The sequence below is a fragment of the Echeneis naucrates genome, chromosome 13 (assembly GCF_900963305.1).
Source record: "Echeneis naucrates chromosome 13, fEcheNa1.1, whole genome shotgun sequence".
In the NCBI taxonomy this organism is placed as follows: domain Eukaryota; kingdom Metazoa; phylum Chordata; class Actinopteri; order Carangiformes; family Echeneidae; genus Echeneis; species Echeneis naucrates.
In genome coordinates, this window is record NC_042523.1 from 15,024,891 (window position 1) to 15,043,006 (window position 18,116).

The 18,116-nt window shown below is 41.2% G+C and overlaps 1 protein-coding gene across 1 annotated transcript; it reads left to right on the top strand.

The window, feature by feature from the left end:
- The first annotated feature begins 133 nt into the window (after positions 1-133).
- Positions 134-17,412, top strand: golim4a (golgi integral membrane protein 4a). The gene is made up of 16 exons (XM_029518373.1): positions 134-753; positions 6,626-6,700; positions 6,967-7,016; positions 7,223-7,276; positions 7,568-7,718; positions 8,082-8,164; positions 8,338-8,421; positions 10,296-10,511; positions 10,603-10,848; positions 10,972-11,225; positions 12,089-12,162; positions 12,308-12,390; positions 12,794-13,003; positions 13,114-13,182; positions 13,409-13,498; positions 16,229-17,412. The coding sequence occupies exons 1-16, from the start codon at positions 567-569 to the stop codon at positions 16,382-16,384; spliced, it is 2,082 nt and encodes a 693-aa protein (XP_029374233.1). The 5' UTR covers positions 134-566; the 3' UTR covers positions 16,385-17,412.
- The last annotated feature ends 704 nt before the right edge of the window (positions 17,413-18,116 follow it).

An 18,116-nucleotide genomic window follows, 5' to 3' on the forward strand; every position in this document is an offset into this window, starting at 1 on the left:
AAAACTCTCCACCCTCCATGTTTCCCGGAAAACTTTCTGATCGAGCTCTCCGGCCACCAATGGAGGAGCTGCGGGGCGGGAGTAGGCAAATATAGAGCCGGAGGAGGGACTTCCTCCGCGGGCTGCAGTCGGATGGCAGGAGGCAGCGGCGGGGCTGACACGTAACTAGAGTTAAAGGTGCTATGGAGGCCTCTTCGGGGACCTGAGAGTTTTTGTTTTGTTTTGTTTTTATCCTCCAATGATCTCGGGAGGACAGCCGAAGTGTGCAGAGGGCGGAAGATCGCAGGCCGGATCGGGCCGCCTGTGTCCGGGCTTCATTTGACCAGCTCAGCCGGAGTTTGACCCGAAAATCTCAGCGGACACTTTGAAGTTGCTGCGGCGGGTCGCGATTTGATGTTGCTCCGGTAAAAAAAAACAGACACAGACACCGGCCGTGTGAGAGGCGGGAGGGGAGGAGGGGTGCCTCACTTTCCACCGGGGAGGTGACAGAGAAAAAGTTGAGTCGGAAGTTTCCAGCAGCTGCGGTGGCAGAGACGGGCCGTCCTGTGCCGGGCTGCGGGTCCAACATGGGGAACGGGGTGTGCTCCCGGCGGCAGCGGAGGATCTTCCAGGGCCTGCTGCTGCTCACGGTGGTCTGCGGGACTCTGTACGGCGGCATGATCTCATACGAGATGCACAAGCAGCTGAAGAGGACGGAGGCGATGGCGCTCAAGTACCAGCAACACCAGGAGTCCCTGTCGGCTCAGCTGCAAGGTAAACACGGCAGGTCAAAGGTCAGCGCCAGGACCCGCCTGATGTGGCGCACGTCAGGCCACAGTCCATAAATAAAGGTTATCAAACGCCCCGCCCCCTTACAGTAAACACCTTAAATCTACGCCTTACATATGCTGTTTGTTTTGTCTGTAAAGTTTAAACCTGTTGAAGTAAAGACCACACTCCGACCTTGGTCTGTGTCTAATGCATAGAAGGAGCCGTCCATCAGACCCAAGCCTGTCCTTGACCTTTGACCTCATTGGGCTGTCTAATCTCGTCATAAACCTGGATACAGTCTGAGCAGATTGGGGCTTTAAAGTTCAACAGGGAGGTCTGTCGGCTGTGTAAGTCCAGTGTGAGGAATGAAATTAGAGGCCACGCTCCCCAGAGCTGAGCGTTTACTGCAGTCTGAGGGCTGTGACACACACACACACACACACACACCTGGTTGTGTCTGTGTCCCCAGGCTCACCTCACCAGTATACAGATTAGTAATGTGACAGTCAGGAGGTCAGCCAGCACATCTGCTTCTGCTGGTCACATCTAGAGGAGCAGAGGAGGGAAGAACAACACTGCAGAGGTTTCATGTAAACAGTCCTGAACTTTTTAAAATCCCAATAGTGTAGAATGCTGTTAACAGCCAAGAGTTTAAGATTTGGTCGTGCGGGGAGCTCATTGAAACACTTTTCAATGAAATATCCAATCAATCATTTTATCTACGTATGAAAATAAGTATTCAACCCTTTCACTGCACCATAGCTTCACTAGCAGTTGCACATCATGTATATATAATAGGCATGTTGTAGTTGGCTACTTATTCCAGTCCTTTTGTTTTAATTCTGCTGGCGGGTCAGGTAATTTTTCTTTTCCAATTTAGATCATAGATTTTTCCTTTTAAGGTGTTACATCAAAACGTGATGCAACTGTACCGATTTGCCGGCCATTACTGGCTATTTGTTCAGTATTATCCAAGAACTAATAAACTGCAGTCAAACCATAAATACATAGATAATGACTTATCTGTTTGCTTTATTGCTGTTTGTGGAAGGTTTGATGCACACAGAGTCTACTGTACCATCCTGTTTTACTGGCAGACAGTTTCCATTAAAAACCTCACTTAAACTGTCTTGATCTACAACATCCTCTGTGATTCACTGCTTCTCTGTAAAGGCACTTAAACACTCTCTGCTGTGAGGGCAGCGTGTGAGGTTTTGTATCCTATCATAATGCCAGGTAGAGCGCTCACTCCTACATTTATTCACAGTATGGTTTGCGCCCACATCAGGGAGTAATGGACTGTGTCCGGATTTTAGCCAAGATTCTGGACCTGATAATTTAATGCAACCTTTGATCTGCTGAACCAGTAGTTATCTCCCCCCGTCATCCACAGCCGGGGTCCAGCAGACTGACTGCGGTGCTGCCTTTTACACAAGAGATATGTTAAAGTAAATACATACACATGGCTTGAAGGCTTTTATGCCATTATCATGTGAAGTATTCTGTGACATGTAAACAATATATTTGACTTCATAGGTGCTTGTGAATAGCAGGGACATTAGGTTTTTCTCCCATCCCCAACTTCACTGTTAAACTGAGGTAGCTGAGCAGGGTCCATTTCAGGTCATTCATCAGAGGGTTTTGTTTCTTCTTTCTTTTTCTTTTTCTTTTTTTTCAAAAGATACTTTCAATCCGATCCACCCAGAAACACAGAGTATTGTGTGTGAATTTGACACTTCACAGAGAGTAATATTTATCAACTCCGTACGCACTGTTCACCACACCCATACTTTCATTGTGAAATGAAGGGTTCTTCAGGCAATCACAGGGTCCACACCACTTGAGAACTTGTCCTATTTAGAGGTGGGCCATAGCTTGAGGGCTGTGAGCCAACTGTGATTGATTCAGTGTTGCCTGCTATTACCACAGGCTGGCAGTTTTTAGTCCTTTAATGACATCAACTGGCTCATTGTTGTTCACGCCTGCACTTTGGGGAAACTCGCAAATTTACACCCACCAGTGTTGCTGTGCCATTTGAAAGACATTAATAAAACTGAGTAATTGAATCTATCTCAAAACAAGTTTTGCTAAATATTTTACATCCCCTGCTGTCACCTGCTGTTTATTGTAGTAAGTGCTCTAACTAGTTGCTTTAGGGATGCACTCTCATGCTGCATTGGACCTGATTTGGGTTTTTGTATTTGCCCATTCAGAATATATGGAAACAAACAATTTTTTCATTTAAAATGACATTTGTGGGATTTTTTTTATGTCCAGTGGGTTCAGTCAGATTGGCCTCAGCACACAGAACTTTCCATACTACTTCACTTCAATTCCTTCTTCATCATCCCCTTAAGCAACTGTCTTAGCTACTTTGACGACAACAGAAAGGGAAATTACAATTTCAGTAAGAAAAACGCATCACCACTCAGACCACTTTTTTGTGTCATGTACACATGTTTAAATGTCAAATTACTGGGTGTGGAGTGCCTCTGTGGTTTGTGTTTAGCAGTAGGAGATAGGACACATGCAACCTTTGATATGTCACTGTGATGGAAAAGACAATTATAAAAGAAAATAATTGAACATACATGATAACTATGAGAAACTCAGGGATGTTGACTGCAGTACATATTGCATATTGCATCGGCTTTGAGTTGCAATGTAGTGAAAGCTATGAAATAAACCAATCAAAACACTGTCAGGCCAATTCTCAGGAAATCTCCTGCTGTTCAAATGTACGTTTCTAATGTATATTTCCTAATATGTGCTCTTGAGTCAGATCAAGATGTCTTCTGAGTTTTTCTGGCAGGGCATGATGGCCTACTGTAGCTGTTGAGAGGAATTAATCAGATCACCTGTTGACAACACTTAACATCAGTACACACACTGTAAGCTCTTAAAACAACCAGGCAAAGTGGGCCCAGCAAACACAAGCCATTCATACTGCTCTTTTTATATTACTGAAGATAAGTTAAGATCTGCATGGACTCTCATTTCCTTCTAAATGTGTATTTGTGTGTGTGTGTGTGTGTGTGTGTGTGTGTGCCTGCTCAGTGGTGCATGGAGAAAAAACAAACAGACCACAGAGAAAACCTGGCAGCTCATTTCTCCCTGTGATGGAGGATAAGATTCGCTGTCCACGACTCAAACCAGTCCAACCTTCTCCCAATCTAAATCAGTAGGCCAATAAAGGTCACTGCTATAGAAAAGTCCTTTGTTTGTAACCACTCTGTGAGGGAAGTGTTTCAGTGGTTTTGAGGGAAAAGCTCCAAGAAAAAAATGTTCCTTCCTGTGCTCTTTGAAGTCTGAACAACATAAGGGCATATGTAAATTGAATCAGTCGTGTAGGCGTATGTTTAGGAAGGTATTCTTGTATGAGTAGTGGACATGGACATGTTTCAGCACCATTCTTGGTGACTGAATATTCACAGAGTTGAATAATATTATTGAATATATTCACCTGTTCAGACCCAGTTCCCAAGTTGATCCAGTTAAACGGGTGGACTCAGGAATCACTGTCAATTTTCCAAGAGATCTTTTTTTCCCCCACTTTCTTTGCCTTGGTGAAGTAAAGGGGAAAAAATGAGAAGATAATTAAAGTACATGCATTTTTTTCAACAAAAAAATCCAATTCATTTATTGTTCTTTGAATCTAAAACTTGTTGTGTTTATGTCTTGCTCACTGCATGTAATGAGTTGGCCTTGAGGCAATTTTAGTGAGCTTTAGTGACTCAGAGGTACGTTCAGATGGCATCCTTATTTAGACTGTAGCTTGTTTTTAGCAGTTGCCCAGTCCCCCAGAGAGAGGGTGTGAGTTGTGTGGTCTGAGCTGAGCTAAGAGCAGCATAACTTCATCTTTGGCCCAACTGGGAGACTACAGCAGAATAACATTAGCATTAACAATAACAATCATAACATTTTAACATGCACTGAACCTTGAAGTCATTTGTTACTTTTGAGCTGGTTTTATGAGATAAAGTTAAATTAAAGCAATCTTCCAATTATTCTTATTTTCCAGCGTTTGACCACAAAACAGCAGTGATATATGGCTATAGAAAAAAACTCAATGTGAATGACACCTGGTAATCCAAAACCTGTACCTTTCTATATTGAAAGAGCAGACAGCAGCATCAAAACAAATGTGAGTGTTGAGTCAATTCAACATAGGGGGGGTGAAGTCATACAATCATTTTTCACTGAAGGGGAAACAATAATACGGTGCCAACAGGTAAAACAGCATGAAGTTCAGATGGAGTCAACAAACCTGAAGTGCCACTATTGGTTGAACAAAGTCTCTCATTAGAACATGACACTGCTGAGCAGAGCTACTTCGACTTCTACCAGATGGAGCCAGAGAGACATTTTCCACATTATTGGAGGCTGAAACGCTTCCATTAAATTACCACCAAGCTATGTAATCTGTTTGGATTTGATGTTTGCCCTGTCTTAGCTTCACCAACCATTAGTTATTTTATTGCACCTTAACGCCAAGTGAATGTCTCACTCCTACTGCGGTTTGTCTCTTGCCTTTCTGTCTCTGCCTCTCTGTCCTAGCTGCTGTCAGCATTTCAGTCTTCTTCACTCTAAAATCCTCCTCACCTCCATCTTCTTCTCTCCTTCGCAGGCATTTACTCTTCAACTTCTTCTAATTAAATAATTACAAGATTGCTCTGTAAAGTCAACAGTTTGTCCAGGAATCTGTTGAGTTGGCATGCAAAGGGAAAAAGCAACATCATTAGTGTGACTGCCCAAATCGCCCAGGGCAGGAGAAAGAGAGTGGAAGAAATGATGATACAGTAGTAGTCACGTTCAAGGCTTAATTTTTTTTTTTTTTTTTCCCCAAGATGTGTTAATGACAGGCTGCCCCAGAACTGGAACATGGGATGTTGTATTATCAGTTTATGATGAACATCTTTTTCAACAAAGGAAATGAGGTTAAGCAGATGAAGCATGTTTCTAACCTGATCGTTGAAACTTGTCCTGTTGCTCATGTTGCTTCACATAAAATTGCAAAACAATGAAACTTGGCTCATTAACCAATTTCGATTCAAATTCAGCTTCTTCTTTTGTTTTAGGAGTTTGCAACTCCTTTCAATGAGAAGATACCCTATTGCAACATTACGGGACACAGGTCTGTTTTGTAGCTTTAACAGTTTTTATGAAACTTGACTCAGTGGATGTCTTCCAAGTGAGGCTGTATCTTACTCACTCTCATCGTTTGGTGTCAAACTATTTGTTGTGTCAGATTTGATGTAGCCTTCTATATGATCTCTGAGTTGTGCTGTTACAAAGAACCTAATTCCCCTCAGGGATCACTTCCTTTTCATCTGATTTAATCTTGACGCTGATGAAGTTGAAGAGCGGATGGTGTAAAAGATGAATCTGTTGAGAGTTTGTCTGAGCGTGAGAGAGAGATTTAACAAAAAAAGTGTGTCTAGGACCTCTGTTCGGGCCAACAAGAACTTTGGGAGCCAACAGTTATTTGAATTGATTTCATTTTAATTTAACGATAAACATGACTCATATGTTTGAAACCTCTTTGGACATTACCTGCCATGCATATAAACAGCACTTACAGACCAGTTAGACTGCTGGACTTTTGAGAAATAGCACAGCTTTTTGATAATGGAGGAGCGATCATGAGATCAGTGTGGTTGAATCACACCGGGCTCTTCAACAATAAAACGCCTGCCGTCTGTAGAAAGTCACCGTTTTTGGCATTTGTGAGTGGATGCGTTTTTTGCAGCAAACATTTGTATTCCAGCTCACTGTTTGTTTGGCTTACCTTCCACCTGACCCAAACACTGAACCTCTGCTGTTTCTCTTGTCTTTCTGTTTCTCTTTTCGCTCCATCTGTGTTTTGTATGTCCAGTGGTGTATGAGCATCGTTCCAGGTTGGAGAAGTCTCTGCAGAAGGAGAGGTTAGAGCACAAAAAGGCCAAAGAAGGTGAGAAAAATTACACCCACGCTCAATTCTGACTCTTGAGGTGCACATTCAAAGGAGCTTTGGGAAAGTCTTATCTCACACTAACATTATATATGATGGAGTGGAAGAACAAATATCAGATTGAAATGAATATTTACAGCCTCTTGTGAAACTATTAATTGTGTGAACGAACTGAAAAGTATAAACACAATTTTCCATGACACTGGTAAAAATGATCAGGAATTTACTTTGTTATATTCTCTGACATGATTTGTTCTGCTCTGTAGATTATCTGGTTTACAAACTGGAAGCACAACAGTCACTGAACAAGGAGAAGGTATTTTAAAAGTGATCTTTAAATGTATTTTCCCTGAGCTGTGTGCTAATGTTGGATTGTTAAATATTTGTCAAAGGCTTTGTAAAGTGCTAGACAAACAGCTTTAACTGACTCTCCCAGTGAGGTAATCTCTTTACTGTTGCTTTTGCAGTAACACTGAGCCTGAACCACACAGTCACAAACATTTTGTTTTTGTGTTGAAACAGCAAGACTCCAGCAGCAGATTCAACTCTTTACAAGTGCAACATCAAATGTTAAAGGTATAGATGAACTAAACCCCCAGACATGCGCACACCCACACACAAACACAACCACACTTGTGTTAATCATGCAGGTGTCTGTCACATATCCACGTATTTAACCCTTTTTCTTCCTGTTCATAGAAGCACACCTTCTCTTGACCTTATTGCACTACATCCTTCCTCTTTTCTTTTTTGAATTTTGCATGTGTTGGGGGAAAGAACCTTTTTCCCCCAAAGCTTTATTATCATGAGAACTAAACAAAGAGCAGCTGATGAATGTAGCTTGTTTTCTTTTTGCTTCTCGGCCAGAACCAGCACGAGGACCTGAAGAAGCAGTATTACGAGCTGCAGGAGCAGCACCAAACGCAGGGCGAGGACCACGGCCGCATGCTGGACGAACACAAAGAGCGTTATGAGAAGTTGCAGCAAACCAAAGATTTAGAGGTCTCCCAACTCAAAGGTAGATTTTTGTACTTTTCCCTAGTCTTGTTTGTCATGTTTCCATCTTCTGATTTTAGCCTAATACTGTCTGAAACTAAGGACTGAGTATTTTAGATCCAGATAGAAGACATGCTGTGTTGTACTGTTCAATATCTGGCTCCCCAAGTGTGTTTACTTAGAGCAGATGGATTCATTCTCCCATAAGATATTTACCCACTGATTTGACAAGTGTTTGTAACATGAGTCATAAGAGGAAAAAAGAAACATAAACATATATGTCGTTTTAATCATCTTAACATATGCTTTGCAGAAGAAAGCTGTTCTCTTGCGTTTCTGCTCTCCATTAATGTGTTTGCTTTATTTGTTCTTTGTTCTTTTACAGAGAGTGTATATAACCTGAGGGAGGAAAATAAACAGCTGAGGAAAGCTCACCATGACATTCATATGCAGCTACAAGATGCACGGGTGGGAACATACCTATTCTTTTTAAATGCTTAGCCCTTTTTTCCCCCACCAAAAAAGTTGAACCATAAAATGTTGCTATCTGAACTGAAAAAAATCCAGTTTTATTGGTAATATATGGAACTGTGTCAGCGTCGCATAAGAATTCAGGCTCCTTCCTGCTCTTGTGTGTTCAGATTCAGCATCAGGACCTGAAGGCGTCCCACGACCAGCTGGCACTGACGCTAGAGGACCACAAGAGTGCGCTGGCTGCAGCTCAGGTAAGACAGCAGCAGGAGAGAGGCTGTTTCATGTCGTTACTCTCTGCATTCTGGGAAGACAGCAGCTGAAGGATACTGAACTGCCCATCTCACAGAGAAAAGATTCTGCTCTTTGTTTGTAACACCAAGAGATAAGAAATTAGTGTCTCAATTTGTCATCATTGAGTATTATAGCAGGAAAGCTAGAGAATAGGAGGGTGCATTCATTCTGTGCTTAGGTGATTGGACCCTATTTTCATGAAAACTTAGAAGAATTAATGAGCTGATCAAAGGGAGGTCATATTGGAAAACCGAGGAGTCACATCTCCCCCGAGCCACTAAAACATCTGCTCCTCTGCTTTGCATTCCTCTCAGCCTGACAGTAACCTTTACTTTAACCTTCTCAGTAAAGCAGAAATGTTTATTGCTCTAAACTGTATAATCCCAAGGAGACAGGAGGAAAGATGTCTGACGTGTTGCTTGTAATGGGATCAGATGTTGCCGTTTCTCCTTGAAAATGACCTCTGAAATATCTGAACGCTTCACTGAATCCAAGACACTCTGCTGATTTGTTTGAAATGCTCCCTCCTTCTCGTCTACATTTATAGATAGTCACTCGCCCTCCTCTCTTTTCTCTGTCTGTCTGTATGCATTTGCTCAAGATTTTGAATCCCATGCTGCTCTTCATTAGCGCTTCTAGTTTGGACAAACGCACACACACAAAACGCATTTCCTTCACTCCAGGGGGTTCGGTTTAGTCAGGGCTGTCAGAGCAGTACATCTAAAGCACGTTGCAGCCAACCAGCCAGAAACATATAATGGCGGTACTGGGGCGAGACAAAGAGAGAGGGGAGGAATTTAGAAAGAATTTCCTGAGTTTATCCCTCTGGCCTGGTCTCAAAGTATTTATGTCTATACCAGGTAACAGAAGGTGTCATTACGCAGTGTGTTGCCTAAGACCGGATGACCTGACCTAAAAAAGAAATTACTTTATTGCCTCAGGAGAACAAGGAATTATCAAAATTTTATTAAAATGTATTATTAAAATAAATGCTTTCAATTTTTCAGGTGAGAGCCAAGTTGTGGGAGTTCAGTTTGTGTTTGTCTCTTTGTTGTATAGGCCATGTCAGATCTATTGGAAGACATTTAACTCAAGACTTTTACACGTGCAACATCATATTAATTTATAGTATTATAGGATGCCGTCCCTTAACTATGAAAATGTCCAAAGCCCAGACACACTCCTTTGTAATTTTGCTTACTAATTTTAGGAATATTAGGAATTAATTTAGGAATTTAAATAATCTGTACAGTTTAAAACTTGATTTTTAAAAAGCTTTCCTTTTTTCTAAAATAACTAGTTTTCTTTTCCTAATACTACCTCAATGCTTTGTTATCAGGAATCATATTAGTAATTAAAAAAATAAAAAATATTTTTTTTGTATGATTTAAGGAATAATTTTTTTTATAAATTGATTGCTGTATTAATGATTAATAAATGAGTTACTACTCTGTTTTAAATCAGTGATAGGGTTTAGTAAATGCAACTTTGTGTGCCAGAAACGGTCAAACTTATAATTGAAGGTCATAAATTTCTATGAACTATGAAGTCATTAGTATATAATCACTTTTCTGTCACCTTCTAATTGTCTTAAACCAAAAGCCAGCTGTTGCTCTTATTAATGGGCCGAGACTGAGCTATGAAACATTAGTGAATGATTTAACAACCTGAAGTAAAACCATTAGTCACAGAAGGAACTCTTGAAGGCTGTCTTATTGTAGAGAGGTACAGTTTTGGAATAGTTATATTCCCGCTGCATTACATGGTTCCCTCTGGATTCTCTCTGTCTCTCTCTCTGAGCCTTGTTCTGGATGTTTTATTTCTTTAACCCTAGATGCAGGTTGATGAATACAAGCAGCTGAAGGAGTCTCTGAACAGGGATCACAGCACGAGACAGCCTGAGCGAAATTCTGCTCTGCTGCAGGCACGAGCAGCTGCTGTTGTAGCACCCGAGTCCCTTGTCCATGACCCCCAGCGGGCTGTGATCCTAAACCAGCCACATGAAGAGCATCTGGCCAAAGAAGATCACCAGGCCCACCTGCAGTCCAGGGTATTATGTGATTCTTAGGGATTTCTTTACAGTCAAGACCAGAAGCTTGCAGCAAGTTAGAAACTTATTTCTCTGGTTGCTGTTTTCTCAGGTGAACCACCAAGCAAAGGAGGTACCTGCCATGTTGGACACAAAGTCCCAGCCCACTGAGGAGGAGGCAGAGAGGAAGAGGGAGCTGGCAGAGGAGGAGATGGCTCAGGCAGGACAGCCTCAGAAGTTGGAGGAGGACCCGGACCAACCACTGGATGAGCAGCAGCAGGATGAGGAGGAAGAGGACCAAGAAGAGGACCAGCCGGATGAGAATGCGTTGGACCGCAAGAGACGTCAGCCAGAACCGGTCAGAAGTAGTTTAAACTACTGTGTCTTATTAATAGGTTTAAAACTGGCCTCAATCTCTTTTAAGTTTCATGCATCTCATTTGACTATTAGAGTTTTTAGTAATTAATACATTTATAAACAGGACACGCAGCTGGAGCACGAGCGGGTGGAGCGCGTGAAGTCGCCCTACGAGCAGCAGCAAGAGCAGCAGCGCCTGGATGCTCTGCGGGCCCAAGAGCGCAGGCAGGTCCAGATGCGACAGGAGGCTCTGCAGGCCCAGAGGGACAGAGTGCAGAAAGAGAGGGAGCAAAAGGTGAAGGAGGAGAAGGAGAGAGAGGAGCAGCACCACAGGGACGCCGACAGACGGGAGCAGCTGCTGAGAGAAGAGCACCAAAGGTCAGTTTCAAATCAGCTGGAATCACTGAGGATGTATAGATCCTTACCGAAGGTCAGCAGTGCAGAGAGTTTCAGTTTAATGTGTGCCAGTCTGAGGATATTAAGGGCTCCTGTTTGGTTAAATACCCAGATACACCAGTGTGTAACACACTGTGCCCAGAAGACCACAACAACACACCCCATCTTTAGAGTACAGCTGATATGTTGTGATCACATAGTTTTCTTTAAATGTCAAATTTTTTCAGGACTTTTCTTGTGTTATGAGAATACAAACCCAACTACTGTGCTAAAAAAGGAATATGTAATTGTATCTAAGCTATGTTGCTCATTCAGTACAAAATAGACAATGTCATCGATCAACGGTGTAATTTCATTTATCAGATCTTTCAGGGCAAATATTACCTGGGCAACAAGAAAGGAAATGGTCCAAACCCAGAGTGCTTAATCTTTAGCCCTGTTGCTTCTTAAGATCAAAGACCACATGCAGCAAACTTGGTCAACCATAGCTGTGGGCCATTTTCTAATTCATCTTCTCCAAAAGGGATGTAAAACGAAATGCTTAATGAGACATCATCGCAATAATTAAACCCTCTCCTTCCTCTAACTGCGATGTTTTCCGCTGACCAGACTAATTATTCTCACGGTGACACTGCTGATTCCATTTGGGCAAAGTCTTTAAGAAAACAAAAAGAATGGATCAATTCCACTACACAGATCATATACAGCATCTTAAATGGACTTTGAAAAATGAAAAGTCACTTGAAAAGTGAATTTTTAAATAACCATTTGTGTGCTTTGGTTCTTAACATTATTTTTGACGTAGCTTATGGAGGCTGTGCCCTGTTTGTCACTGTTGTTATTAGGAAGAAGGCAGAGTATGAGAACATGGACAATGACATTGTTCAAGGAGAAGAGGACCACCACATTGAAAATGAAGGTGAGACGGAGAATGTCTCAGGAGTCATAAGCGTCACAATAATAAACGAAACACCACAAAAATGTCTGAAATAATATTTATCGGTGTCTGATGTCATTAGCTGAGACTTGCAGCTGGTTCATTTTAAGTGTGTATGTGTGCACAGAGAGAGGTGCTCATAAGCTACACAGGGAGGAGGAAGAGGAGGACAAACAAGAAGCAGATCACAGAGTGGCACCTCATCACCAGGTGACTGTCCATCCATCCATCCATCCCCCCCTCCCTTTCATCCTGCTCACTCCATCTGTCGATCGTATTTCTATGCTGTCAGCTCATTCACTCATTTTAATATTCACACCACAGTATTGTGTGTCATCTATCCATTCATTCTGCCGTCCAAACAAAAATATATTCGTCATCCTCAATTTCCACTGTCTCTATCTGGCATTTTCATCTCCTTCAATATGTCTTTGACAACAAACATCAGGCACCATTCATTAATCCTCCAATTGCAGTTTTATCTCTAGCTCTTGTTATAATATGTGTTTATAATTCACATGTACACAAACATGGACCCGCTCTGTTATTTTTGTACGCCATCCTCGCTCTCTCCCCTCCCTACCTTACTTTACCACGATCTCTTCTGGTACAGGGTGCAGTGGACGGAGAGCTGGACCCCGAGGATGACCCCAACAACCAGGGAGAGGATGAGTTTGAAGAGGCAGAGGAAGAGCGGCGGCAGCACACAGTTGCAGAAGAGGAGGAGGAGGTGGGGGAAGAGGAAGAGGAGCCAGCAGCACCTGTCCAGCATGCAGACACACATCCCGGACCTGAGCATCCTGCTGTGGAGGAAGACCTGGTGGTGAGTATCGGGTCAGGAAAGCTTGACAGAGAGAAAGACAAAGACAAGAAAACAGATCAGTGATAATCTTAGTCATAGTGTTTGAACGTGTGTGTCTTGTGTGTATTCAGATGGCTGGAAACCCAGATCAACAGGAGGACACACTGGACGAGCAGTACCAGGAGGAAGGAGAGGACGAGGTCGGTAATGCTCAGATACACATTTTACACACACACAACGAAGGCCTGAAAGATGCGAGGGGAGAAAATGGCATAACGGAAAGATGCTTCACATCAAACACTACACAAATATGTAAAATATGTGCCTCATTATTCCAGCCCAGCAGGGGAACTTCTACTTTTATATTTTCATCCGTAAATTCAGACTGGCATTAAACTCATTTCTTTTTTTATCCCTCTTCTAAAGGCCCAGGAGGACATAGCTGGTGGGCAGAAGAGAGAGGACGAGGTGGAAGAGGAAGGAGAGGATCCTTATAATGAGGAGAACATGGAACAGGTAGGTTTCATTTTATGGCCTTTTCCTACAGACGTTCAGAACCCTTAGCTTTTGCCTTTTATTCCCACGTCAAACAGGATATGATTTTTTTTTTTTTTTTTTTTTTTTTTTTCAAATTTATCTCCAAAGTGAATAAAAGATGCATTCACCCACCAACTTTGCTGACTTTGCTGAAATGTCTGGCTTTGCTGCTCCTACAAACATATTTAAAAGTGTGCAGTTTTACCATAATTTTAAAAACATACTTAATATTTCAAAAGAGGAACTGAGTGAATTTCTTGCACTTCACCTAAATTAAAGAGCTGCGCGCTGCGGCACTTCCAGATCCAAAATTCAGGCCAAGTGGAAGTAGGCATGTGCTGTGTGGCCGTAATGATTAATGATAATTTTTAAGGTATAACTGAGGCGTCCATTTTAATTCCCAGTAACTTTTCACAAGGTCTTATTTCAGCTCTTGAGTAACATCACACCTTGAAACAGTTACAGCAGAAAGCAGCTCGCTGCTCTGACATATTTGTTGAACAGGGATTCAGTTGTTTTCGCTTGAATGTGAGTGTGTGTTTGTGTGTGCATGCATGAGTGCACGCCTGTGCAAATACCTGTGTTTTTTCCCTGTAACTTGATTCGTGCCCATGCATGTAAATGAAAGAGATCAGGTGCTGAGTCTGTTGGGGTGTCAGGTTTCTGAGGACATTTGTTGGGACAGAGCAGCACATTTGTGATCACTGTAGCTCACCCTGCATAAGTGTCTTTGAGCAAGGCTCCTTAATACCAGGGGTGGACAGTAACGAAGTAAATTTACTTGAGTACTGTACTTAAGTACAGTTTTTGAGAATCTGTACTTGAGTATTATTTTTGGTGGATACTTTTACTTTCACTTCACTACATTTGAAGGACAAATATTGTTTTTTACTCCACTACATTTCTATTGATGCTCTCATTACTTGCTACTTTTGCACTAGTTTAACATAACTCCTTCATTATTTTTAATTGTATTTTTTTTCAATTACAACACGGTCCAACTCCTCATCACTCACAGCTGAATACAGGTCTAAAAAAAACATTAACAACGAGTAATGTCCCGGTCCTTGTGTGTGTGTTGTGTCTGAAACAGTGGAGCACTTCTAAATCTGCGGTCAATATCTTTGTCGGAAAGTGCAGAAATAATGCCAACAACTTAAATAAATTCCCCACCAGGACCCTCCCGTGTCTCTCTCTCTGTTACCTGACTGCAGCTGCAGCCCTCTCCTCTCCGTCTCTTCCTTTCTGATGGAGCTACCAAACTCAGCTGTTTCTGTCTGAGATAACTTTTTGTGTCGGGCATTAGTACAAGCTAGGCTATATTCTTGGCGTTAGCATCAGATCTAGGCAGTTAGCTTACGTTACAAGCTAACAGCGCTATTTCTTACCTTGCGTTTCTCATCGCCACTTTTTTTTTAAAAATATTAGTTTAGAACATTTCTTATTTTTTATTTTCTTATTCTCTTTTGTTTTGCTTTTTGATCACCGGACTGATGCTGACCGGACATTTTCCTACCGAACTTCACTCAACAGAAAATAGGCTAGCATAGAAACAGTAACCAAGGTGGGCGGGGCTTAGCGAAGGCTCGGTGGCCAAACCATTTGTTTGGGGGGGTGATAATTAGGAAGAAAACAAATAAGAAGCTTATGAAGCTCAAATATTATATAATCTTTTCCACATATATGCTTATTTCTAGAAATTTTGAAAAATTCTTCCATAATTTAATGAGGGCCCAGTTCTGGGTCCCCCTCTACCCTGGGTCCAGGACAGCAGAAGCGTTTGCTGTTCATTTGAATCAGGAAACATCTAAAAGATGGGACACTGTCCCTCCAGGACCGCAGCTGGAGACCTCTGGACTGGACCAAACCCCTCCAAAGACTAGAGACTAGACCCCCCACTTGTACTTTTTTATTCTTTTACTTAAGTATAAGTAAACCTTATAAGTTAACCTTACTTAAAAAGTATACCTTTACTTATATTGCTTTTACTTGTATTGGAATAATATTTCACACAGAGTATCTGTACTTCTACTCAGGTAGTGACGTGTACTCAGCCCACCTCTGCCTATTACTCCCTGATGTCTAACTGACCCTCACTCTTGGCCTTCCTAGGAAGCACAGTAATGAATTTATATTCCTTACTAGTGGAAGAAGACTGCAGTGAATTTTGGGCATGTAACATATGTGTACAATCATTTTTTCTGATGGTGCCAGATATTGCAAGAGATTTTCAAAACTAGATACATTAATTACAGAAATAAAGAGAAAACATATGATACAAGTTCTTACATCTTCCCTCTTCTTGTTTGACTGACTTGTGTTTCATGCTCTGTCACCTAATGAGTGAACATTAGTGCTTGAGTTTCTCTGTAATTTGAGCTCGGCGTAGCTTTCCCTTGATTCAGCTCCATTCATGCACTGCTGTTCAGTTGGTCTGGCAGACCTGGACCAGTTAAACCTCTATACAAATGTCCTGGCTCTCATTTATTTACACTAGAATTAATTACATTCCTGTTGCAATACTGTGGACAGATGAGCAGACAAAAAGAGGAGGCATGCAATCGCTCATTGTTCCTGTTCAAGTGGGGACGGGGTGTTCTGATCTTCATATTTAGTTGTCAGAAATCCTGCATAATGGAAGGAAATCATGTTTAGTTTATTGTTAAGTTTGTTAAATCACCTTGTCTTTTGCCTACAATGTTTTTCCAGGGTGAGGCAAAAAAACAGGAGGGACCAAGAAATGAGGATGAGAACAGAAAACATGCAGAGAATAATGAGGAAGAGAATTACGAAGAGGAGGAAGAGGAGGTCGAGGAGGATGCTGCTGGTCAAAACAAGGGAATCATTCGGAGGGCAGAGATGTAGGACGGACGCGGGGTGGAATCAGCTGCAGTGCCTTTTCAACTGCCCGTTGAACCAACCAGGTCTTTCTTTCCTTGTTTCTCAAAGGAATAAAAGCAGCCATTCATTCAGAATTCCAGTTAGGAAAACTGGGATGTTTTGCTCAAAAGATGGGATGCTATTCCAAACACTGTGCGGTTGGAACTAATCAGCTTACACTGTGGAAATGGACAGAATTTTTAGGACACAAATGGGCTATATACTGTTGTTGGGTTTTGTTTTTGTTTTTTTGTTTTTTTTTTATTCACTTGCTTTTCTGTTTATTCACAAATCTGCCTGATTGCCTGTATAGCTCTGTTTTTTTTTTAACAGGAGACAGACAGAGAATGTATTTTCTTTGTGGAAAAGAAACCAAAATAAATTGTTATTCTAATGTCTTCATGTTCAGGCCTTTTATATGTATGTTTTAACAAACATTTGCGTACTCTGGAGATCAAATTTTTAATTTCCAACTTGCATTCCAATCATCAAGTCGTTTCTTATTATTTATTGATCATTTTAAAAACTGACAATCGTTTTTCTTTTTTTTTGTCCTTGTGGCTAAAGTAGTTTCCCTTTCACCAGCTTCTTGTAGCTGATGTACAGGAGCTTTTTCACTGGATATTTTTGCAGATGCCAATCAAAGACATTTCTGGTAAAGCCGTTCTGTGCTGAAAGTGTCAGTCTGTCTTTTCGTTTCAATTCTGGATTTTACTCATTTTACATTTGGAAAAGCTTTTCATAGGACGAGAGATTTGAGAGCATGCCAGTTAGTGCTGAACCTTATCTTCAGCACAGCCTCCGTGTCAACTGCTGGTGTGAATTAAATACAAAATACAAACACTATTTAATGCAACATCTTTAGTATACTGTACAATGTATTGTAAAACAAATTCAGCCAATTTGTACATTTTCTGCCAATTATATTTGATACAAAGAAGCAGGATTTTGATTGTATTGAACCATTTCTGTTTCCTGAACAATGCGTGGAATAAAGAGGCTGAAGGATCTCAGGTAATTGTGATCGTGTTCTCTTAATTCTCCTCACTCACTTTCTTTTTTTTTTTTGTTGTTGTTGTTGTGAAATTTCAAGCTGACAATTGTCTTTTGGAAACATTGTCCCAACACCTCCAGAGGTGATATAGTCGCAGCGGTTGCAGAATAACTTAAGCTTGAAAGTGTAGAATTTGGGTGTTTGGTGGACACATTCAAATGAAGACAAAGTAGTTTTCTTCTTTTTTTCCCCCCACCATTATCGAGGAGTTATCCTTGTCCTCAACCCTACTACACAACACAAAAAGTACATAAACTTTGAAAATGCATTTATTAATTGACTTAACTTTAGAACAACTGTTGTCATTAAGGTGTTTCCTTTTTCAACCTCATGACAAGAAACTGAATATCGAATACTTCCCGCCATTTCAAATGCAAAGGGTTTTATCAGTTCATAAGAAACTGGCACCAAACTCAAACCGAAGAGACGAACATTACATTGGATCGAAAAAACCTTGATGCTTATTCCTGGTTTATTTGAATATATATTTCTTGATAGTTTGTTTTTCTGATCTGACGCTCAAAATTTTAGTTGTTCTTTTACAGTTAAGTTTTCCTCTTCTTTAACTGAAACTGTTGTGTTTTTCATGCTAACATTCAGGGCGTTAAGATAATATGTATGATAGGATAATACGCACTTGGTTGACTGGCATAACTAATAACA

Excerpts from the sequence above, each read along its gene's own strand:
- golim4a (XM_029518373.1), top strand. The coding sequence starts at position 567 with ATGGGGAACGGGGTGTGCTCCCGGCGGCAGCGGAGGATCTTCCAGGGC. Across the intron at positions 10,512-10,602 it reads AGGCCCACCTGCAGTCCAGG|GTGAACCACCAAGCAAAGGA; the intron begins GTATTATGTGAT and ends CTGTTTTCTCAG. Across the intron at positions 13,004-13,113 it reads CTGTGGAGGAAGACCTGGTG|ATGGCTGGAAACCCAGATCA; the intron begins GTGAGTATCGGG and ends GTGTGTATTCAG.